The sequence below is a fragment of the Ixodes scapularis genome, unplaced genomic scaffold (genome assembly GCF_016920785.2).
Source record: "Ixodes scapularis isolate PalLabHiFi unplaced genomic scaffold, ASM1692078v2 PGA_scaffold4__175_contigs__length_147842914, whole genome shotgun sequence".
Taxonomy (NCBI): domain Eukaryota; kingdom Metazoa; phylum Arthropoda; class Arachnida; order Ixodida; family Ixodidae; genus Ixodes; species Ixodes scapularis.
In genome coordinates this window covers 56131014-56151274 of record NW_024609879.1, presented here as the reverse complement: position 1 = coordinate 56151274, position 20261 = coordinate 56131014, and the positions used below count along the sequence as shown (strand labels likewise).

General features: G+C 47.1%; 1 protein-coding gene across 1 annotated transcript; it reads right to left on the bottom strand.

The window, feature by feature from the left end:
- Positions 1–7004: 7004 nt before the first annotated feature.
- LOC8026943 (ras-related protein Rab-21) lies at positions 7005–20211 on the bottom strand. Its single transcript, XM_002406731.5, has 5 exons — positions 19763–20211; positions 18723–18782; positions 16156–16263; positions 10269–10476; positions 7005–7363 (listed from the first exon to the last, which is right to left on the bottom strand). Exons 1-5 carry the CDS (start codon positions 19901–19903, stop codon positions 7233–7235), a joined length of 648 nt encoding a protein of 215 aa, XP_002406775.1. The 5' UTR covers positions 19904–20211; the 3' UTR covers positions 7005–7232.
- Between the last annotated feature and the right edge of the window lie 50 nt (positions 20212–20261).

Sequence of the window (20261 nt, the reverse complement as noted above, 5' to 3'; positions counted from 1 at the left end):
ACCTTTGTGTTGCGTCGAAAAAATTAATTCTGAGAAAACGGGAAAAGCTTTTCAAAGCATGCTTGCAAACAGCCTGGATATGCAACTTTCATTTAGATATAGACCTTTCCAGCGGCAGTCTCGAACGAAGCGATTTACAGCGGGCGTCCCTGGTTTTGAGAGGGTACATCAGTGTTGCCCAACTGCGCTGAGCTGTGGGTTTTCTAGTCGGTGGGCTGTGGCAACCTGCGTAGGCGCACTTCCGGGCGCTGGTGGAGGCTAAATTGCCGCGTTATATTTTTTATTTCGTGTTCTATGGCAAATAGGATTTCTCTGGATTTTTAAGAATGCATTGTACTATCTTTTGGGAACAAAAACGAAGAAATGAAAGCTGTTTTGGTGAGTCCGTGCGCGACAGAACAAATGCGACTTGAAAATTTGTTTCCTTTTATGTTGATCATTTTATGGCACCGTACACTCAGCTGTGTCAATTTACAAAGGTCTTAGCCATCGAAAATATTTGACCACACAGGATATTCGAACTGCATGGATATTCCCCGCCCACAACATGAAATTCAACGAGTATCATCAATCGAACCCCATATAGACCGACACGCTGTTTACAAACAAGCCCGCGTTTGCCCACACCAAGTGTGGGCACTGCGCATGCGCAGAAACCGAATTCGAGGGAACTGAAGCTTCTGCGCATGCGCAGTGGCGTCGACAGCGCCACCGCAGCTGCATGACGTCAGGGACGCGTGTTGGTCTATACGGTAGATATATTGTACGTACCCCAAGGTGCCGCGTTATCCAAACAGGACTTGAGAAAGGTCTCAAATAACACAGCATGTCCAATATACAGTGTCGAGAATCGCCGATAGTCACTCCACAACAATCGGACAGAATCCGGTGTGTTTTGGGGAACATCTAGAAGAGAGCTGCTTTTTCGCACAGCTTCAAAGCAACTGTTTCGGCCTTCTCCACAGGGTCTTCCGTTTCCTTGTTGTGCTCCCGAGTGGTTGAGCTTGTTGCATAGCTGTTGCTGCTGGCTGCCTCCGCTGCCAGCAGCAACGTGTCTATTCCGTCGCCACAACCCGGGCCCGACCCTATCAGCTATTTTTCGCGAAGACCCGGAACATAGTCGGGAAGGCTTTTTGGAGATTATCTCAACGGTAATAATCCTCCAAGAACGTCGAACTGCCTGCGTCGCGGGCTGCTTGACGTTCGCTCTCTTCGTTCGTTTCCTGCGAAGGCCGAGCAGGCTACGAGCCCTGGTATTCTCTGGTTCTCACAGTGGAAGATAACATACAAAGGTAAGCATCCTAAACAGGCGAATAAAGTAAAAGCTTCCAAGAAAAGCCAGCGAACTCCGAATGCAAAATGCAGGTGGGGAGTCACGCTGACGGGGTTTCCACAGCTCGGGCGGGTGCCAGAAATTTCTGGCTGATAGGAGTCGCTCGATTTGCAAAATGGCGGCGGCCAGAGCGCTCTTTTTGGAAAGGTCTATATACGTCCATTTTCCTAGTGTAGTGTATTTACAATATATGTTGTTCGTGACTTACCGTAGAATACCGCGCATCCGCCCATTCCACACTAAGTGCCCGATCCCAAATTGTAAAATCTGAGAAAATTTTCACAATACATTGATATGTAAAATTGATGACCGTACAATCACCCATCCCCCTTCTTTTTCGCGGTTATCTCTAAATATTGAGTGCGTACCTGCCCAGTATTTTACATTATAAACACACACAAAGAAAAGTAAAAACAAAAAAACTTTTGAAAGGGTTATAAAGAGCTTATTGAAATCCTCCTTTTATTGTCATGACTCAATGTACGAGCTCCAAGCATCCTAAAAAACCCTAAGTTACATTCATGTGGGGCCAATTCGCGTATTAAAGTGATCAAATATCCCAACACTTATCGTAAACAACGGGTACAACAGATGGCGCAACCGAACCTTGCTGAAAGTGCTGAACGACGGACGGCGCTTGTCATCCACTCACAAGCGATGGGTTCTCGTGTGGACAAACGGGACTGGTCAGCCGCTCGTCCACGCGGGAAGCCGTCGCTTGCGAGTGACTGACAAGTGCCGTCCGTCGCTTGACCATATTCAGCAAGGTTCGGTAGTGCCCTCTGTTGTTCTGCGCCAAGGGTAAGTGTCAGGAACTTTGATCACTTTCTTTAATATGCAAATCGGCCACGCATGAATGTAATTTTGGGTTATTTGGGATGCTTAGAGCTAAGGATCTCAAAACGCTCTTTAGTGGCCCTTTAATAGTCATTTACAGTGTCAGTTACTGCAGCTTGCCACCCTGTGTACATATTTTTTGCATCCACACACCGCAATCAAGATTAAAGCATGTTCTGCAGAGCACATACAGTGAAACCCGTTAAGAACAAACCCACGTACAGCGAATTATTGTCGATATCGAACTCGCGGAAATTTTAAATAAAAATGCATGTAGAAAGTGATTCCTATAACGAACAACATATTGGCTATATCAAACTTTTTCCCCATGGGAAGGTTTCCAAAAATGCGGAAACAGTCGTCTTCTGGCCTGTCCTCCCCCCTCCCCTCCCCTCCCCTCCCCTCCCCTCCCCTCCCCTCCCCTCCCCTCCCCCCCCCCCCCAAGAAAAAAGTAGGAAAGAAAGAAAATTTCAAAAGTTCAAGTTGCAAACATAATTGAGTGAATAGAAGCGATTCAGAAGGGGAGAAAGCTAAAAAATAATACACTCTGCATAAACGCAAAAAAAAAACAAAAAAAAAAACACCTTTTCATTTTAAAAAGGTTGCCCACGAAAAGAAGCGATTCAGAAAAATAAGCTTAAAAAAAAAAAAAAAAAAAAACTGCACGCATGGAAAAAAAGTTTAAAAAATATATCTTTCTAGCGCGTTGTTACAAGGCAGAAGCTAAGAGATGAGAAAGAGAAGATCTCGCCTTTCAACGAACACACCGTGGAAGTTCGTTGTAAAGGTCTGTTAATTCACACGATGCATCTTTTAGGCGCACAACAGTTTCGCGACACTCAAGTTTCACGAAATGTGCTCATTCACATGTACCGCTTCACGTGCAACAACAACACACACCGATGCACCGTTTTGAGCGAGCTCCGAATCAGATCGCTATTTATCTGGGGACCTGCTTTGCGCATTTTATGCAGTCAATTCACTTTAATTTTTTTTTCTCCCATACTGCGCTACTTAGAGCGATCTCGCGTGTGCGCTAAGCCGATTAAGGCGGCAACCTGTACATGCAGGACATGTGCCGGCGCCGAGCCCATACGCAGCCAATTCATTGCCAAAGCTCCTATCAATGCACATGGTATTCATAGATACGCTACGTGCCCAATCTGGTTACTTCTCGGCGCCCATGTCTGCCCCGAGTTTACTGTGCCAACTGTTTCAGAGAGCGCACATGGTTTCACGTTCGCTTGTAAACAAAGCAAACTTCGTTTTAGTTTACTCGATGGTCTCTTATCCAGCAGTATCGTCGCGACAACAACGCTATGAGCGCTATTCTAATCTCGCCAGCTCCCGCTAATTGTCTTCGTCCATCGCTGGATTTTTTCCGATATGCTGCTCACTTTTCCTTCAGTGGTGCTTGACGTGCTTGTGGAAGCGCCGGCAGTATCCATCGTTCGTGGTTTCGTGTTTTTTTTTTCGGATTTGGCTCCGCTACAGCACCGGCAGTGGAGAGGTCTTCTCAAACAGCTCGCTCCCCCCTCAAAGGCCACGTGAGAGCGTTTCTGAGCGGCCATTGGCGGCGCCCTCAGAGTGATTGACAGGACTCGGCAAAGTTTCAGCAAAAGCTCGCTCCAGAAGCGAGGCGTGCTTGCAACTTTTTTTTAGATGCGCGCGTCCTTTTTGGACTTGTTCAGACGGCGCAACCATTTCGCAAAGCTACATTTGGCGACACTAGATGCGCGAGAAAAATGCATCTTGTGAACAGGCCTTAAATGTTTTTTGCTATATCGAATTGATCGTAGCGTTTCCTGCTGTTCGTTATAAACGGGTTTGACTGTAGTACCTAGATGCCCGTTGTCCGTCTTTCCACTCTAGTTTCACATTATGTCTGACCGCAGCCGACGCAGCAATCTGACGGCCAATCAAGCAACACCAAAAGTGCATAATCACGGTTCTTGTTATCTTTGTGGGTCAGGCATGCTGCTAACTCATCACTGTGCTGTTTGTACACTGTACAAAAATATGGTCACATGCTGCAGAGCTCCGAAATAGGGCAGTCAGCAGTATTTTTAGCACTGCGGTGTATGTGTGAACAAGGCTTTAGCCAGGCTGCCACTGAAAGCTTGCCGAGGCAACAAGATACCAGTCTGCCTGGTGTTTGGTCTACGAGGGCCTCGGAAAGCTGATGTGCTGCTTCGTGGTTTTTGTTGCTGTTTCACAACTGTCTAGATTTGATCTAAGCAAAGCTGGGGTGCTGATCCGATGAGTTAAAACGAGCAAACAAAGATTCCTGAACTTGAGAGGCAATCCGACTGCTTGACGGAAACCAACCATTTGGAACACTGGCACAGTGAATATGGTTAACTACTGTAAAGTATTACTGCGCTCATCATAATTAAAGTAGTAGTTGACTGGCAAGCCGACTACTGTCAGCCAGTCTGTATCCAGTCGACCAGTTTGCGATTTAGAATGTCAATCAACCGGTTAGTAGCCAGTCGGACGTCAATGAATCCATCGATAAACTGGCCAGTAGCCAATCGGATATCTATCATTTTAGTCAGCTGGCCTGTAACTAGTCGGATCTCAATCAACTGGCCAGTGGTCGGTCAATCAATGAACCGGTCAGTGTCGCAGCTCCGAAATGAGAAAAGATCAGAGTTGGAAATGCAGGGACTTCCAAATTGATGTAAGCCAGGTCCCACACCACATTTAGCAGGCAAAAAAATTGTCTGCTCTACAAAGCGATGCAACGAACACGCAGTATACACCTCAATTTATTTAAACTCTGGACTTTCACCACTCACTCACAGCCACACACACGTCAAAGAAAGCTCAGCGACACAAACTCTAATGAATTCTGCAAGACTACCATCCAAACGAACTGATAAAAAAATAAAAAAGACAGCTTAATGTACTGCAGTCGCTGACGGGATAACAACCCAACAAAGCTCAAGCTGTCCTGCTTGCATAGCACAAGCTCCGTGCTGCTCTGAAGCCGGCGGTGACCACAGTTTATCAAATAAGCTTAAGAAAGGGCTTCGAAGGTATTGAATATAAAAAGAAAAAACAAACTCTCCACCTAATATAGGCTAACCTAACTCAATATGCAAACCTTCTTTCGCACATTACTCCACTACCGCTCGAGGTATTAAAAATCAGACACCGGAGCCTGTTCAAGGACTTTGCGTCCTGACTTTACGCCCATGTACAAATCGCTCGCAAAACATTGGAGCACGTTGGGTTATTATGCTTTCACTATATGTACTTATGTTTTCAATGCGTGCACTGCAATTGTGTAGATTTGTGTTTGTTTACGTATATATATATATATATATATATTTATATATCTTTGATTTCTGGCAGACTGAAAGCAGGGCCTCTCTTGCTGACCAAGATAGCATTAGTGCTATCATTGAAAGCATTCAGATTAGTACAATGAAGAAAAAGGCACAAAAATTCACACCAGTGAAAGAAAAAAACATTTTGGAAAACGTTTTCCTCAAGAACCAGCATGAACGAGATCACCACCTTTCTAGAACAAACCCTGCCGAGTTGTGCCTGGTTACTGTAATCTCGACACAACGTAAAAAATACTCCCCGAACCGACTTCAATGTTACAATTAACACGTTTATCACGAAATGAACAATCCACCGCTCGCATTGCAAAACCGGTGTTAAGACCACGCAGCGTTCAGCTTAGCCTAACGGCGGACAATAGTGGTGGTTCTGTCGCATTCACTCGCGAGAATACTTTGACAATCTCAAGTATAAAACCTAACTCAAGTTCAAATCCGAGAGGTCTCGGCGAATTGGTCGAAGTGCAGAGAAAACAGAATTTAAAGATGTTGATCGGGCTGCTCTGGGGCATCGAGAGTTTGAAGACACCTTTCACCGCCTCCCATGATCGGGTACACCTACGCGAGGTGTCCTCCGGCTGACGAGCAGCTGCCCTTTCCATCTAGACTGTTTACTACGCTCCGTTTCATGTCAAGTCCGACCGCAGTCAGTGCCAAGATCCGACAAAGCCACTCGGGCAGTGCCAAAAGTGCGTCATTGCGGTCCTCGTCGTCTTCGTGCGTTTGCCATCGCTGGCTAGACTGATCGCGGACAGAAAACAAGTGCAGGATCACGGTGCCTTCCTTGTGTGCGATTGGTTTAGACGAAAATAGCAGACTCACAAAGACGACGAGCGCCGTTCGACCGGCTCCGTCGGACCATTTGAGCTGGCTACGGACGGACTTCAAGTGAAACGGAGTACAGTAAAACCTCGTTATAACAAAATGGGATATAACAAACTAATGGATATAACAAAGCAATCATAATTCCCCTTGCTTGCTAATAGTATGGAGAAATGGACATTGGCTATAACAAACTAATGGTTATAACGAAATAACTACGACCGCTCCTTCAACTTTGTTATAACGAGGTTTTACTGTATACGATCCTCCCACCTCAGTTCATCATTACAAAAAGAGGGAAGTCTTCAACACCAAAAGAGGGGTCTTGTCCCCCAGGTACGATTGCATCATCACCGGTTACGCCGGCGTGCCAGAGACAAACGAGTAAACTGTGGCAGCTCCGCGAATTGGCCGCCCTTTCCCAGCCAACGAACGAAGAGCCCGACTCTTTCCCGCTCACATTCACGCAGTCCTAGAACAGACACTCAAAACAAGGTGGAACAAACACACGTCCAGCACATCACCCTACTTCAATCAAACCAGCCAGAGCGGAAGCCACCCCAAACTTGTGACAAGATGGCGGAACGACGAGTTGTCTGGACTCCGACCAACCTAAATCGTTCCGCGACGGGCGCTCGAAATGAGGGAGACGAGACGGCTTTTCGGTGAGACGACCTTTCATCTCGAGGATAATTCTCAAGAATGTACTGCAGGAAACGGCACACGTATAGGCTCTATATATGTGTGTTTGTGTGTGTGTGTTTGTGTATATATATGTATATATATATATATAAAAAAAAACATACTTAGAAATGACCTTGAAAAGGGACCGCAGTTTGCCAAAAGAAAAGCTAGGAAAAAAATACAGCAGCTTCGGTCGGAGGCAGTCAACCGCCGCAGCAGCCCCTCTTCGGTTCGGGTTCGTCGTCCACGATGACGACGTTACGTCGAGAGCTGCCTCCGCGGCCTAGGCTGTTGCGATGCTGCTCGTCGTTCGCCTCCGCCACTTCGATCATCCCTGCCAAAGAAGGAAAGTCGTCGACTTAGTGGTTGCTGACGAGGTGGGGATGGCAGGGAAGAGCGTCAGTTGCCCCACCTCCAGCGCAAGCATCCTACCTTCGACAACGCTTCACGCACCACAAGCGTGCACATGCAGCCAAAGCACAGCTAAAGGCATGGAGCGCCTGCTAAAGTCCGGGCATTCGAAAGACGCACCCACGTTCCCACTCCTTCAATAATTATAGTCACCTAACATGGTAGGAATACCGACGGACGGCCCTACGAGAGAGTTTACCAAATTGAATGGGAAAACCCGAATTAGTGCATAATCAATACACACCGTGGGAGATGAAGGGGAACAAGAAAGATGGCTCTAGGGCACGTGGGGACGGTTCGAGCCTAAGCACCGTCAGAATTGGCAGTCGTCTTTAAATCCTCCACAACTGGCGCCCAACGTAGGTCCATTCGTGGTTTTTTTTTCGCTAAATATAGCGGGAAAATTAATCTTTCCGCAAATATTGAACTGGTTCGTAATTATACTCAAATTTAATTCTTGCAAAATTAAGTAAACACACCCGAATCGGCAGTACACAATTGCGCATTTATTCAAGAAATGATGTGCGCTGTGGTATCTCCGGAGATGTGCCCCACCCCTGGTTTTTAGCGTGACTTCATATTTGCGCACAAATGCCAAACTTCTAGAAACCCGACTGCCCATGTGACCTCGACAGAAATAAGGCGAGCCACTTTCCGCTCGTTTGTTGACCGCAGCTTTTTTCCGCCGTCGACATTGCGCCGTATTTGGCGCGCCTCTTGGGCTCTTCGCTGGTGTGGCCAAAATGGAGTGTTTACCGCATCCCATAAAGTGGTCCCTCGATTTCCGCCTCGCGACGTCGTATGGGTGTCGTGCTGTCGCCCGCAGCGATCCCGGCGGCTTCGCAGCAGCGGTGTCGGGAGTAGCAGACGCCCGTACTGCTGCGGGTCGCTCTCCCGCTTGATGGCCCACAAGAGCTACGGCCGCCGGGACACCGTGATGACGGCGACACTCATGCTTGCTCCTGCTTTTTGCCAAGACTTGCAGCACCCACCGCCAATATCGCGGCGTCCAACATCCTGACTCGCCAGCTTCTGCGACGTCGTTTGTTGCCACCCCGGGACAACTTTCGATGCATGGTGGGCGGGACGGAACGCTAAATGCACCAATCGAAGACGTATTCCCGGCACTGTAGTGCCGCTTGGAGACAACCATCGGCTGAGCGATGTCGCATCGCTACCAGGACCATCGTTAACAGAAAGCACTCGCATAAAAAAATGCAAAAAGAATGACGGGGGACATGGCGGACGTAGGCCACCACGTGTTTACAAACGAGCCTGCACGAGGCGCGGGATCCAGATTTGCATCAAGTGGAGCGCCTGCACGTGTGCCTTGCCAATAGCAGTACCACTGCAGCGGCGTGACATTGGGCTGCGTGTTGGTGTGTAGAGGATCCGAAACATAGCTTGAACCGAGCTTCTCCACCGCACGGAGCATAGTGTCGAGGCCACGAGCCAAAACTAAAATTGCAACAGTTGGGTTCACTGTGGCAGACGTGTGGATGCAAAGTGCAAACTTTCCGTTCTTCAGAAGGCTTAGCGTTTCTAGAGATTGGTAACATTAATGTCTGCAACTTTTTTTTGGTCAGGCACCGAAGTTAGCCCACCCATTATTTTTGCCCGATATCGTCTTAAATTTCAGATCTCTAAAATCCCCTATCTCTCTCAATGATTAGCCGACGAATTCTCACTGGTCTTGGCATTAATACAATAAAGAATTAAACGAGCCTAAAGACCATGCAAACCATAATGTGCCCATGAAGGAGTGCTTAGCTCATAGCTATCTATCAGTGAGTGGCTCAGACCTGGGAAAATAGTGCTTAAACTGGAAAAACACTTTACTTGGGGGTAGGGATGCCAAGAATATTTGGAAGATCCTAGGAAGCCAGTTTGAGAATCCCTGTCTCAGGATATTACGGTAACACTACACCAATTCGATTTCCCTGCTGCTCCAACTTTGCAGAGAAATTATGTTTAACCCTCTTCTCGGTGACATCTGCAAATGAAACGCTTGCCCCAAACACACCCTGCGTGGAAAAGAAATTTAAAGAAAATCACTTGACAATTATGTTGCATACGCAAAATGTTCAAGCATCGCAAACGTTTGGTGATACTCCGAGTTTCCAGATGCCGAAGTTCACGGCGCTCTTCATCAGATTGTTTAATGCCTTATGGTTGTTACTAGAATGAAGCGATACTACCACTAAGTGGGCCAATGAACCTGGAGATCCTTCCCGAGCCTTCCATACTCTCAAGCTCCTCTCTCTCTCAGTGCGCACAGGTGGCCGAGCTCCTCCTTGCATACCCTCTGGTTATACGACCTCCCCGTTAACCAATCGGCGTCGTCCACCTCACTTCTCCTCTCCCACCCATCAACCAATGGGTGTTGAGCCTTGAGGTCACACTTATATCCAGGCACCGCTTTTACTGGGCTTCACGAAATGCCAAACGCCTGCCAAAAGAGTTTCTCGTTAAAAAAATTAAACACGCTTACAATTCCCTGTAGTGCCAAATTAACAGCGCAGCTCTTGAGGAGGAGAGAGGGTATGGAGACGAGGGTATGCTCCTTCTCCCCTCCCTCCTCCCTCGTGACGTCACTCGTCAAGATTGTGACCTTCACAGGTCGCGTGAAGGTAGTGACCTTCGTTGTGACCTTTGTGACGTCACGTGTGATGTCCTTATAGAGAAATGTCTCATAATGCAACACGCGGTTACGCCAATGGCAATGCCGCTCAAGCCGGAAACGAATGCCTAAGAGTTGCGTTCTAAAAAAACAAAACGGGCGTGGCGAGCGAGCAACACGCCCAGAAAAAGAAGGGTGTGGCGCTCACGCTTGCTGAGGTCCAGGAAGAGCTCCTCGATGCCCCGGCTGAGCTTGGCTGAGGTCTGCAGGTGGGTGGCACCCACCGAGGCCGCGTATGCCTCCGCCTCCGCCACGGGCACGGCTCGTTGCTTCTCCAGGTCCGTCTTGTTGCCCACAATGGTGAGGCAGACGTCCCCACCCAGCATCTTGCGCAGCTCTCGCACCCAGTTCTTCACCTGAGGGGAGACGCCGTGCACGACGGAGGACTCCTGTAGGCACTTCGTTTTAGACGTCGCACTTCCGGTCCGAAATCTCGACAGACACCATGTTTGTTAACTTTTACTTCGTGCCTTTCCATGCACAGAGGCAGCGTTCTCCAGTCCGCTCGAGTTATTTTGCACCGCGATCGTTTTCGATTTTTATACAACCAGTGTACATTTTGACTTACGAAGAGCCGGCTATTGAAAAGCCGACGCGCGTCGGAAGCAAGAACGGCCCCAATAGATGCTGATGGGGCAACTAAGAAAAACAGCAGTAAGCGCGGGTCTGTGCGCCTTCAACACATCCCCTGTCACACTTGCCGAGTTCTGTTATCGACGGAGCGACTCGCCACGCTTCTGCATTTCGCCAACACCAAAAACGATGGCAATAACTAAGCGTCTGCTTGCAAACTAATAGAATAAGGAAGCACACCTGTCAACTTGGAAGTGCTCCTGTTGACATAGGCTTGCATACCATTATCTTGATGTGTGTAATAAAAAAAAATTATTTTTGTATGATGTACCAATCCAAATTGGGACTTTACAACAATCCCAATTTGGATTGGTAGTATAGGAAGTAAGTAAATAAATAAGACGCCGTTTGTCAACGTGGAGGAACGCAGCTCACCGGAAGTGAAAAAGCGCTTTGTGGAACTACACCCCCGATGTTCTTGCACCTGAGGTCACTTCCGAATCTGTCACGTGGCACTTTCGAAGACTACGACGGCCAACGACAATAAGCCATCGGCAGCCCTGCCGGCGATGCCTTCCACCATTTTCTCTTTTCGCACGCTTTTCAGTGGTTCTTTGTCAGTGTCGTCTTTGGTGTCGGTAAAACGCAGAAGCACGCAGACAGCTCAGTCGATGATAGAATGCAAGAAATGCATTCGGCCGTGTATTTGGGGCACTTAAGGGGGGCATAAGCCTAAATTTCAGATTTTTATGAAAAAATTTTTTTTTCAAGTTTGAGGTTTTTGGTTTTAGAAACTAATTATACACCCTTGTGATAACCAGACGCCAAATAGTTACGTTGATATAAAATATTTTTAACAGATTATGAGGCAGTAACAAAGTCAAGGAGTTCAATCTTTGATTGCATTTTTCTCAGTTCCACTTTTTGCTGCAAATTTCAAACGAAGGAATCTTGTTCGGAAGTAAAAATATTCTGATACCACAACCAAGATGTTTCTTAACTGAAATTTACTGGGGAATCGGGCTATCACTTTATTTTGTTTTAAGTTGATGTCCACATTGAAAAACGACAATGTTTTTAAAAATTGACGTAGGACAGATATGCATCTCACATTTTGAGGCAATAACTCCTGCTGAAATATTTACATTTGAGTAATAAAAACTATATAGCCCTAAGTACCACATCCCCCACTTTATATTCAAGCAGTCAAAATGGTGCTTAATAGCTTCATTTGTATATAATAGATTTCTTAACGAAGAGTGACATATCTTCTTGTGCAGGTATGCGAAATAGCCGAAGAGAGCTGAAAGTTTGCGCATTACACATTCATCTGATATTAAATCTTCCCTGCAAATTTCACTCCGATCACTTGAGTAATTCAGAGGGTAAATCTCTGATCAGTGTCTCCCTTTAAACCAGAGCTTACTACGTTTCTGCTCTCTCCAAAGCCACCTAGCAGCGTCTGCCGGAGTCATCTTGCCCCGGCAGACAAGTGTCAGCTCAAGATCCAGCTCATCTGAAGTTTGAATAAAGACCTGTATGTGTACAAAATGAATCCCATTCCACACTCCTTTGCGTTCCCAACTGTACTGGCCGGTTTAGTCGATTGTGTCACGAAAGAACTCGAGTGATCTGGAAAACACTGCCTCCACATACAGGAACACATGGCGGACATGGGACGAAAGCCGATTCATGTTGTCGACGTGGATTCCGGTGGAGATTTTGAGCCGGAAGCAGCGTGGCATCACGGTCTCCTGCAAGCGCCCCACGACTCTTCTTTGTAGTGAAAACGGTGCAAAAAGAAACGAGGACGAAGAAAGAAAATGGGCTGGATTGTCCGCCGGCTCTCCATTGACCTGCAAGCTGAAAGCGTGGTGGAAGCTATACGTTCGTCATAGCAGTCGGACGCTGGCCTCTTGCAACGTGACCACTCTTCCACCCACACCTACATGCAGAAAGCTCCCACTGCGCTGTCAGTTTAGGGGTGAATGGAATGCGGAACGCAAGTTTGTCTGCTTTTTGAGCTGGGGTTGCGGTGACATCAAAATGCCAAGCTCTGATTGGCTCAGATTAAAAAAATAGGGCAGGGGTGGCCAAACCGCGGCTCTTCGCTGGTCCAAGTGCAACTCGCGGATCCCTTGTAAGGGGACCCCCCCCCCTCCCCTTCCGCATTTCCCAACGATTTCAGAATAAAGAACAGCTTGCGGTTGGGCAGCCTTGTGCCCCCATACGTACAGTCAAACCGCTTTTCACTCGTATGTTTCCAACAGATCCTGTTTCTTTCATTGTTTGAGGGAGTTTGCTGGACCCTAGGGGGTAAGGCATCAAGGACAGGGACTGTCAAACCATGCATGCACTTTGGCTTGGGGTCGAGGAAATGTTCAGTCTCGCGGCCTTTGTCATTCGACGGTGATACTTGTCTCCTTTAGATAACAGATGTTCCCTATCGTTTCTCGTTGAAGATCGCGGAAGCCCGAGTTGACGTCATTCATAGCCCCCCCCCCCCCTCCCCCCCCGCCGTGCTCTTACAAGTTTCTTGGTTTTGTTTGCCGCTCATAGGCCGGGTCAGCCTGGCCACCCCTGGAATAGGGGTAGACCTCAAGAGCTAGCATTTAGGTCTACCCACTATCCCTCCATTAGAGCCAATCAGAGCTCAGAATTCTGACGTCAGTGCAACCCCTGTGCAAGAAGCAGACGAACTTGTGCTCCGCATACAAGAATGATGTCAAGGTTCGATCAGGTTAGACTTTTTCCAACTGTCAACACGACGCGTGATAAAATTTCAACCCAAGTTTGACTAATGGGTGACTGCTTGTAAATTGAAAACAAGCTGGTGCCACCTGGCAGAGGAGGGGTGTAGTATTTAAACAAACCACTAGAAACGACTTGATGTTTTTGCAAAGACCTCATTTTCGCAACTTTTGCAAATTGAAAAATATTGAGAAAAACTTGTCACACAAATATATCACCTCGTGGTGAAAAAATATATGGCGTATCGCACCAAATCACGAGACTCTGTGCCGGAGAAATATTTCCCAAACCTACACTTCGGTCAATTAGCGAAATGTTGAGCTTGTGAAAATGAAGTAGTTTGCATTAAAAGTTCATAAGGCTGATTTTTAATAGTGTGTGCATCGGTAATTATTCTGCCAAATTTAGCCCCTTAACCGTTTTGAACGAGCCTAGCCCATCCACCTAGAGCCGTCCCCAGACTGTTTAGGACGAGCATAGCTCATTCGCACACCTGACTGTAGTAATTCAAGATCGGGGCCACACTGCTGAGATTGGGCCTAAGAGGACACTGAGTAAATTGATGAGGGCTTACTCGCGTGGGATCGGAGATGGACCGTGTTTGCAACCCAGCAGACCTGCCAAGAATGAAAGACGTCCAGCTCCATCGGAGGTTTGGACTCGACTCATTTATGATTGCGTGCAAGCGCTCTCACTGCACAGGCTCAAGTGCGAGCCCGTCCGTGTGGCACGCCGAGTTTGTGATGTGCCACACCATCTATTTTGAACTACTACACCTACCTTGCCCCTCGGCTGTTCTGGACGAAACCAGGCTCGTTCAGAGCTTAGTTTGCAGCACTGCTCAGAGATGGCAGCACACGGTTTTTATTGTACAGTTTTTTTAAGCATGACGACCGATTGTGGAGACACGTGCGGCCCAGGCCAGGAAAACAGCTTAGAATCAAAAACTGCACAAAAGAAAAAACGACTAAGGGGTTTGTAGATTCCTGGGTCACCAATGTAGAATCTTGGGTTGTTCCAGATTTGACGTGGAAGTTAAAATGGTCTGGAGCGGTTGGTAAGAACACTAACTTAATAGTTAGTTAACTGATTGTTACATGGCCAAATTTAGAATGATGATGAAGACACAATGTCTCCTGGCCGCTGGTCCCAAGTGTCTCGCTGTGTCATCTCGCGTCGTACTCTTTTGTGCCCTCGCACCGTGGCGTGAAGTGGTGCAATCGCGAAGCAAGAGAGAGCAGTGTCCAGTGTGCAATGGTGAGATTGCCAGGATATTATCCAACGTTATGCAATGGATAAATAAGCGTGGGGCAGACAACGTTGCACCTGAGCCGGGTAACGTAATCTGTGAAGCTCTCAGGAGGGAGAAAAGAAATGTTCTCTTGGGAGCCACTGTGTGTTGGTGTGTGCGTCGCCACAAGTTAGAACAAGCTCCCGTAAACAACTTTTTCTCAAAAAGAAAAATTTTTGTGTAAAAGCTGGGCAACAAACATTTCTTAGAAAGGCGAACCTCAAAGAATTTTTTAAAAAGCACAAAGGCTCGCCTAGCAGGTTGAACTTCAGGTTCGATAAAAGTGTGTGACGTCCCCGTTTCTAACAGGTTCGTGAAGCCAGGATGGCAACGTGGGTAGTGAACATGAGTTAACGCGCCACCTTGGAGCAGATTGATAGAAAGCCTCTGCTGCAGAACCCGAGGATCCTGGGTCCAAACCCCACCCCTGCCCATTTCAATCTGGACCAGCATCATAAGTCCGGTCGTGCTTCAATACCTGCCAACGTATGTCAAAGAACCCAAGCTACCAGTTCTACTGCACCAGCAAAATTTCTCGTCTCTGGCATAGACACCGGATGCCCAATAGGGACCGACTGACTTCCAACTGTCTAAGACGGGGGTCTGCAAACCCCGGCTCGCGGAGATATTTCCGACCGGCCCGCGATTGGCTGTGGTTCTTCCAAGAAAACCCGGCCCGCCCAGCACAAAAATAAGAGTACTTGAAGAAACGGTTCCGCAACACGAACCAACCGCGTAAGCGAATATACCGGAGAAAAGAAAAGAGAAAACTGCCAGTCATGAAGTGTGTCCTCTCGTCTTATTGTTTGTTGGACGTCGCCACCACTGGCATCAACATATCGAGAGTTTGGTCATCCTGAAGCTCGAAATAATAAATAATAACAATTATTATAATTATCAGTCCCCTGTTCCATATCTGTGCAACTATGTATGTTAAAATTATTTTGCGTTCCCATGTATGCATTGTGCTTACTGTCCTGCGTCGTATCTATTGCACTTTGTCAACATCAGTTCCATCACTTTCGTTAGTCTTCTGCCCTGTCGGAACATGCCAAAGTTGCTACGCACTTTGATTTATGCCTGGTGAATTTTCTGGGTCCCAATTATTGTGCAATGTCATAATTAGTTAAATATTGGATTCATAAATAGAGTAGATAGTATAATATTATTTTTTAATGTTTACTCTAACTTTCTTTTGTCTTTAAATGCTTATCTATAGGATTATTTATTTGGTTTTCCCTCATTCATACTTCCTTACATATTTTCTGGCCCTCAAGACAGCGACCGATCCCCGATCCGACCCTCGAGCAAAAAGTTTGGAAAACCCCTGGTCTAATCTCACACAGAACAAAATCTCTTCTTAAAAGACACGGCATTTTGCAGAAACAGCCTCGCTCCAGGAAGGTAGATGAACACCGACCTTCTGAAAGGAGTCTTCGTCCGTGATGTCGTAAACGAGGATGGCACCATTGCTGTCTCTGTAGTAGATCGGTCCCAGCGCATGAAACTTCTCCTGGCCCGCTGTGTCCTGGAAAGGGAACCGACGAGTAAAGGGGCAAAACATACACATTTATTTACTTATTTACTCGCAAATATTAGTAAGTACAAGCATATTAGAGACTGACCTGCAGTGTTCATAATAAAAAAAGTAAGCGATCAAGCGATCGATTGCCACCTTCCCTCACCGTCTTCCGAGGCTCTGGGTAATTGAGCCAAACCGGAGGACTCTCCACCAATACTCTTCCCCTCACCCATCGGCAAACTTGGAGAGGCAAACCCCCACCGAAGTAGATTTTGCGTGTCAGGCTTTAAAGGGGCCGTGCAACCGTGTCGGGTAAGAACATATCTCATTTTACGCCAACTTACCGGAACTAGTAGAACCCGAGAATACTCAAACGCAACGCCGCTGACCAAGAGGCGTCTTCGTCGCGGTGCAATTCCGAGGACAGAAGCAGACCTTTCTTTCTGTCTCTCCTTCGCAATACTCAATGACGCAGCTGCGGGGGCAACGACAACAATGCGATCCCCGGGACTGCGTCGTCAAGCTTTGCGATCCCCGCCGGGGCGATATTTGAATGCAGCCCGTACGGTGGACACGAGCACTGCATAGGCATTCGATCTTGACTCGTGACAATCAATTCTTGAACATGCATTCGGGTAGTGGCTCGCACCCAATCGCTGAGATGACGGGAATCGCCGGGACACTGACACCCCCCAAAAATGTTTTTTTCATTTTTTGCCAGGCGATTTATTATGGTGTCGGAACACTACCCAATTAATATTTTGCTACAGAGTCATGTATTTTTTTAATAAAGCCAAAAAACGCAACTGCTTGAAACTCAAACCGAAACCCCCGCACCGCACGGAGATGTGGAGAGGAGAGAGTGAGTGGCGGAAGTCACGTGGCTACACCCAACCATGCGATTTTTTTTTTTTTTTCCGGGTGCAGCAGACGAATTGCGTTCGGGATCCGTTCCCCGTGTGATTCCTTTGCAGTTATGTTTGTTTCGCTCGCTGTTCTGTACTTCAAGACGAGTTGTTTTGTACATTTAAGTGTTGGCAATTAGTAGTGAGTGCCCGTGGGGAATTCCTGCGATCGGCTCCGAAAAGAATACTCCGAAGATGTTGCGTGAAGAGCTGCCTTACATCTGAAAATGGCATTATGCGGCAGATGTGACAAAAATGAAATCCCATACCATTTTTTTTTTTCAGTGATATGAAAAAAAAAAAAAATGTAAACATCGCAAAATGTAAAAAAAAAAAAAAATGGTACGCTTCGACTAGGGATTGAACCCATCCCCGCTACATGTGAAGCGGACGTCTTTCCACTGAGCTACTGAAGGAACTGTTTCGTTCGTGGTAATGCATTCGGTCGACTGTATGTCGAAAAGTTTGTTGCCGATTTCCCTCCAGTACATACTCCCGGCTTGAAGTCAGCCAGCGCCACGCATTGACCACATTTGCACCAAGTTAAGAAACTGTACGCGTGCACATTCAACTCATAGTACGCACTTAGTGCTTGTTTGTTTGAGCGAGCGATGTCTTCAGCCACGAGAACGGACGACGGCTCGGCGACGTCTTCGTGCAATCGGCTTGCTGGTCGGGCATGTCGTACGGGATGAATATCACTTCTTTTGATCAGTCCAGAATTTCTCTTTCGAAGAAAGAAAGAATTCGCCGGTACCGTAAACGACCGTTCTGAAGTAGAGGTCCCACGCCCGTCGTCCGCTGCCACCCGCGAGTCTCACAAAACGCGAAACGACGCCATGTGGAGGAGAATTATGCAGTGAACGCACAGAATGCTTCCAGTTGTCTGCGCAACCTTTTTTTCTTTTTTTTTTTCTATTAACATATTTGCAGCTTTTTAAAGGCCGCAAAATATTTGTTTCATATTTTTTTTGATATTTTTAGTATTGGCTGTGTGCCTTCAATGACCCACGACTTTGATTAAATTTGGTGGTCGCGTCTATACCTTAGAAAACGGCCCATGACCACAAAAAAAAGAGTGAGTGCGACTCAAATCGGCCAGTTCTCGATCGGCGGTTTTCGGGTAGCAAGAAACCAAATTTCGAGCCGCAAATTCTGTTCTGGGTAGTTGGCTCTCATATGTCACATACAACTAAAAACCTCGGCGAGCATAAATACCCTGTCAGTGTCCCTTTAACGAAGTGTGGAACTCTGCGTGCGCCCTGTGCTCTGCCAACTCTACGCCATGTTAGAAACATTGGCGGCATGTAATCGGCTCCAGCTCATGTGGCCGCTTGTTCTGGCAACGAGTTGAGGGGGTAAACGGTGTTTGTTTCTCTCGAATTTTTTCCGTGACTGCCATTGCGTGGAGAAAAAACAAACAAAAAACAATAATGTGTTTTTCATAGGTTATAAATGTCAAGGAATAATTCTAAGCTGTACTTATTGAGAATTAAAATCGTTGCATCGTCCCTTTAAATACATGCTAAGGGTGGTTGGTAGCAGCCGGATTCTACATACCCAGATAGCAAGGTGGACTCGCTTCCCAGCTATGTTCAGTTTCTTCTCTAGAAAAGATGCCTGAAAATTCAAAAACATTATTAGCAAAAAAATAAAAAATAAAGGCCAAGCTTACGCGTTATTAGCATATCACCGGTGGCCAAACAATTGTAAGAGGCTGAAACACTCCGAAACACGAATAAAAAGAAACTGTACGAAGAAGAAAGAAAAAAATGGAAAGAAAACCCTTGCTCCCCCGCTTCTGCGTTCGTAGGCGTTGTCTCAAAACGCTGCAATCTGTTGCAATTCGGCGATCACCATAACTCACCCTCCGTGCAACTCCTCGATTAAGGGTAAAGAAAATGAGTAAAGCTATACGCACTCCGGAGTGCGCTTCGCGCGGAAATGGCTATACGCACTCCTCCGAGAGATCATGCCGCTCGGGCCACCCTTTTTGAACGGCGCGTGAATCACTGGGGCGCTCGTTAACACAGCCCCCCGCCTGCGTTCACGCCGCTTCGCGGCGACAGTATCGGCTGCTAATTACAAAGCGTAACCAGTACACGCCGCTTCGCGGCGTCCAGCCGGCAATCCAAGCCCCGCTGTCCCCGATCGCACCTCCGGAAAGGGAGTCCGATACCATTTAGTTCTGCAAAGTTTCTCGACAACATTCGATTTTTTTTTTTTTTTTTTTTTTACTGTTCATCGCAAAAAAGGAAATGTCGTAAATATCGCCAAATGCCTCGACAAAACAAAATGTTTGAGAAAAAAAAGAAAAAAAGGCCCACCGCGGATCGAACCCGCGTCCACCTGCGTATGAAGCGGACACCCTAACCCCTATGCCATGGCACCGCTTAGGAAACTCGTTGTGTCCACTCTTTTTATACGAGAAAAGCGGAGTGCGTATAGCCATTTCCGTCCGAAGCGCACTCCGGAGTGCGTATAGCTTTACTCAAAGAAAATATCGATGGAGTTCAATCAAAGTTGTCGATTAAAAAAAAAGGATGAGACGACAGCAATTACGCGGTGCCAGCCAGTAAGTCAGTCAGTAGATGACTCACCTGCAAAGTTGAGAAGTGTTTGTCGTTGAATTTATTCTGGACGTATCGGAGAACGAGCGAGGTTTTTCCGACGCATCCTTCGCCGAGAAGAACCACTTTGAAGGAGTAGCTACGTCCCGAAGAATTGGCTGCCACAGCCATCGCCTCTTGTCGAAGTCGTTGGTCACAGTTCGTCCCTCACTACTGCCTCCGCACGGGAGCGATCATACTATGGGACCCGGCACTTTTTAGGAGGTCGGTAGCTCACGGCCCGTTTTAGTTGGATGTGCGGCACCGAAAGAGAAGAAACGAAACTTGCTCTTTCGCACCCTTCAAACGAAATCACGACGATAAGACTCGGGGAAAAGCACTACACGACTTCCAAACCTTCGGGCACCAACCACCTCAAGATCAGCAGCTAAACAAGCTGCGTTCGATAACAACACTTTCGTGCTTTCGTTGCTCGCGTATTTCTGCTGGTGTAATGACGTCACTATCAATTTAAAGTTTTTGGCGAGAT

Excerpts from the sequence above, each read along its gene's own strand:
- LOC8026943 (XM_002406731.5), bottom strand. The coding sequence starts at position 19,903 with ATGGCTGTGGCAGCCAATTCTTCGGGACGTAGCTACTCCTTCAAAGTG. Across the intron at positions 16,264-18,722 it reads GAGTCCACCTTGCTATCTGG|GACACAGCGGGCCAGGAGAA; the intron begins GTATGTAGAATC and ends TTCCCTTTCCAG. Across the intron at positions 10,477-16,155 it reads ACGAAGACTCCTTTCAGAAG|GTGAAGAACTGGGTGCGAGA; the intron begins GTCGGTGTTCAT and ends GTCTCCCCTCAG.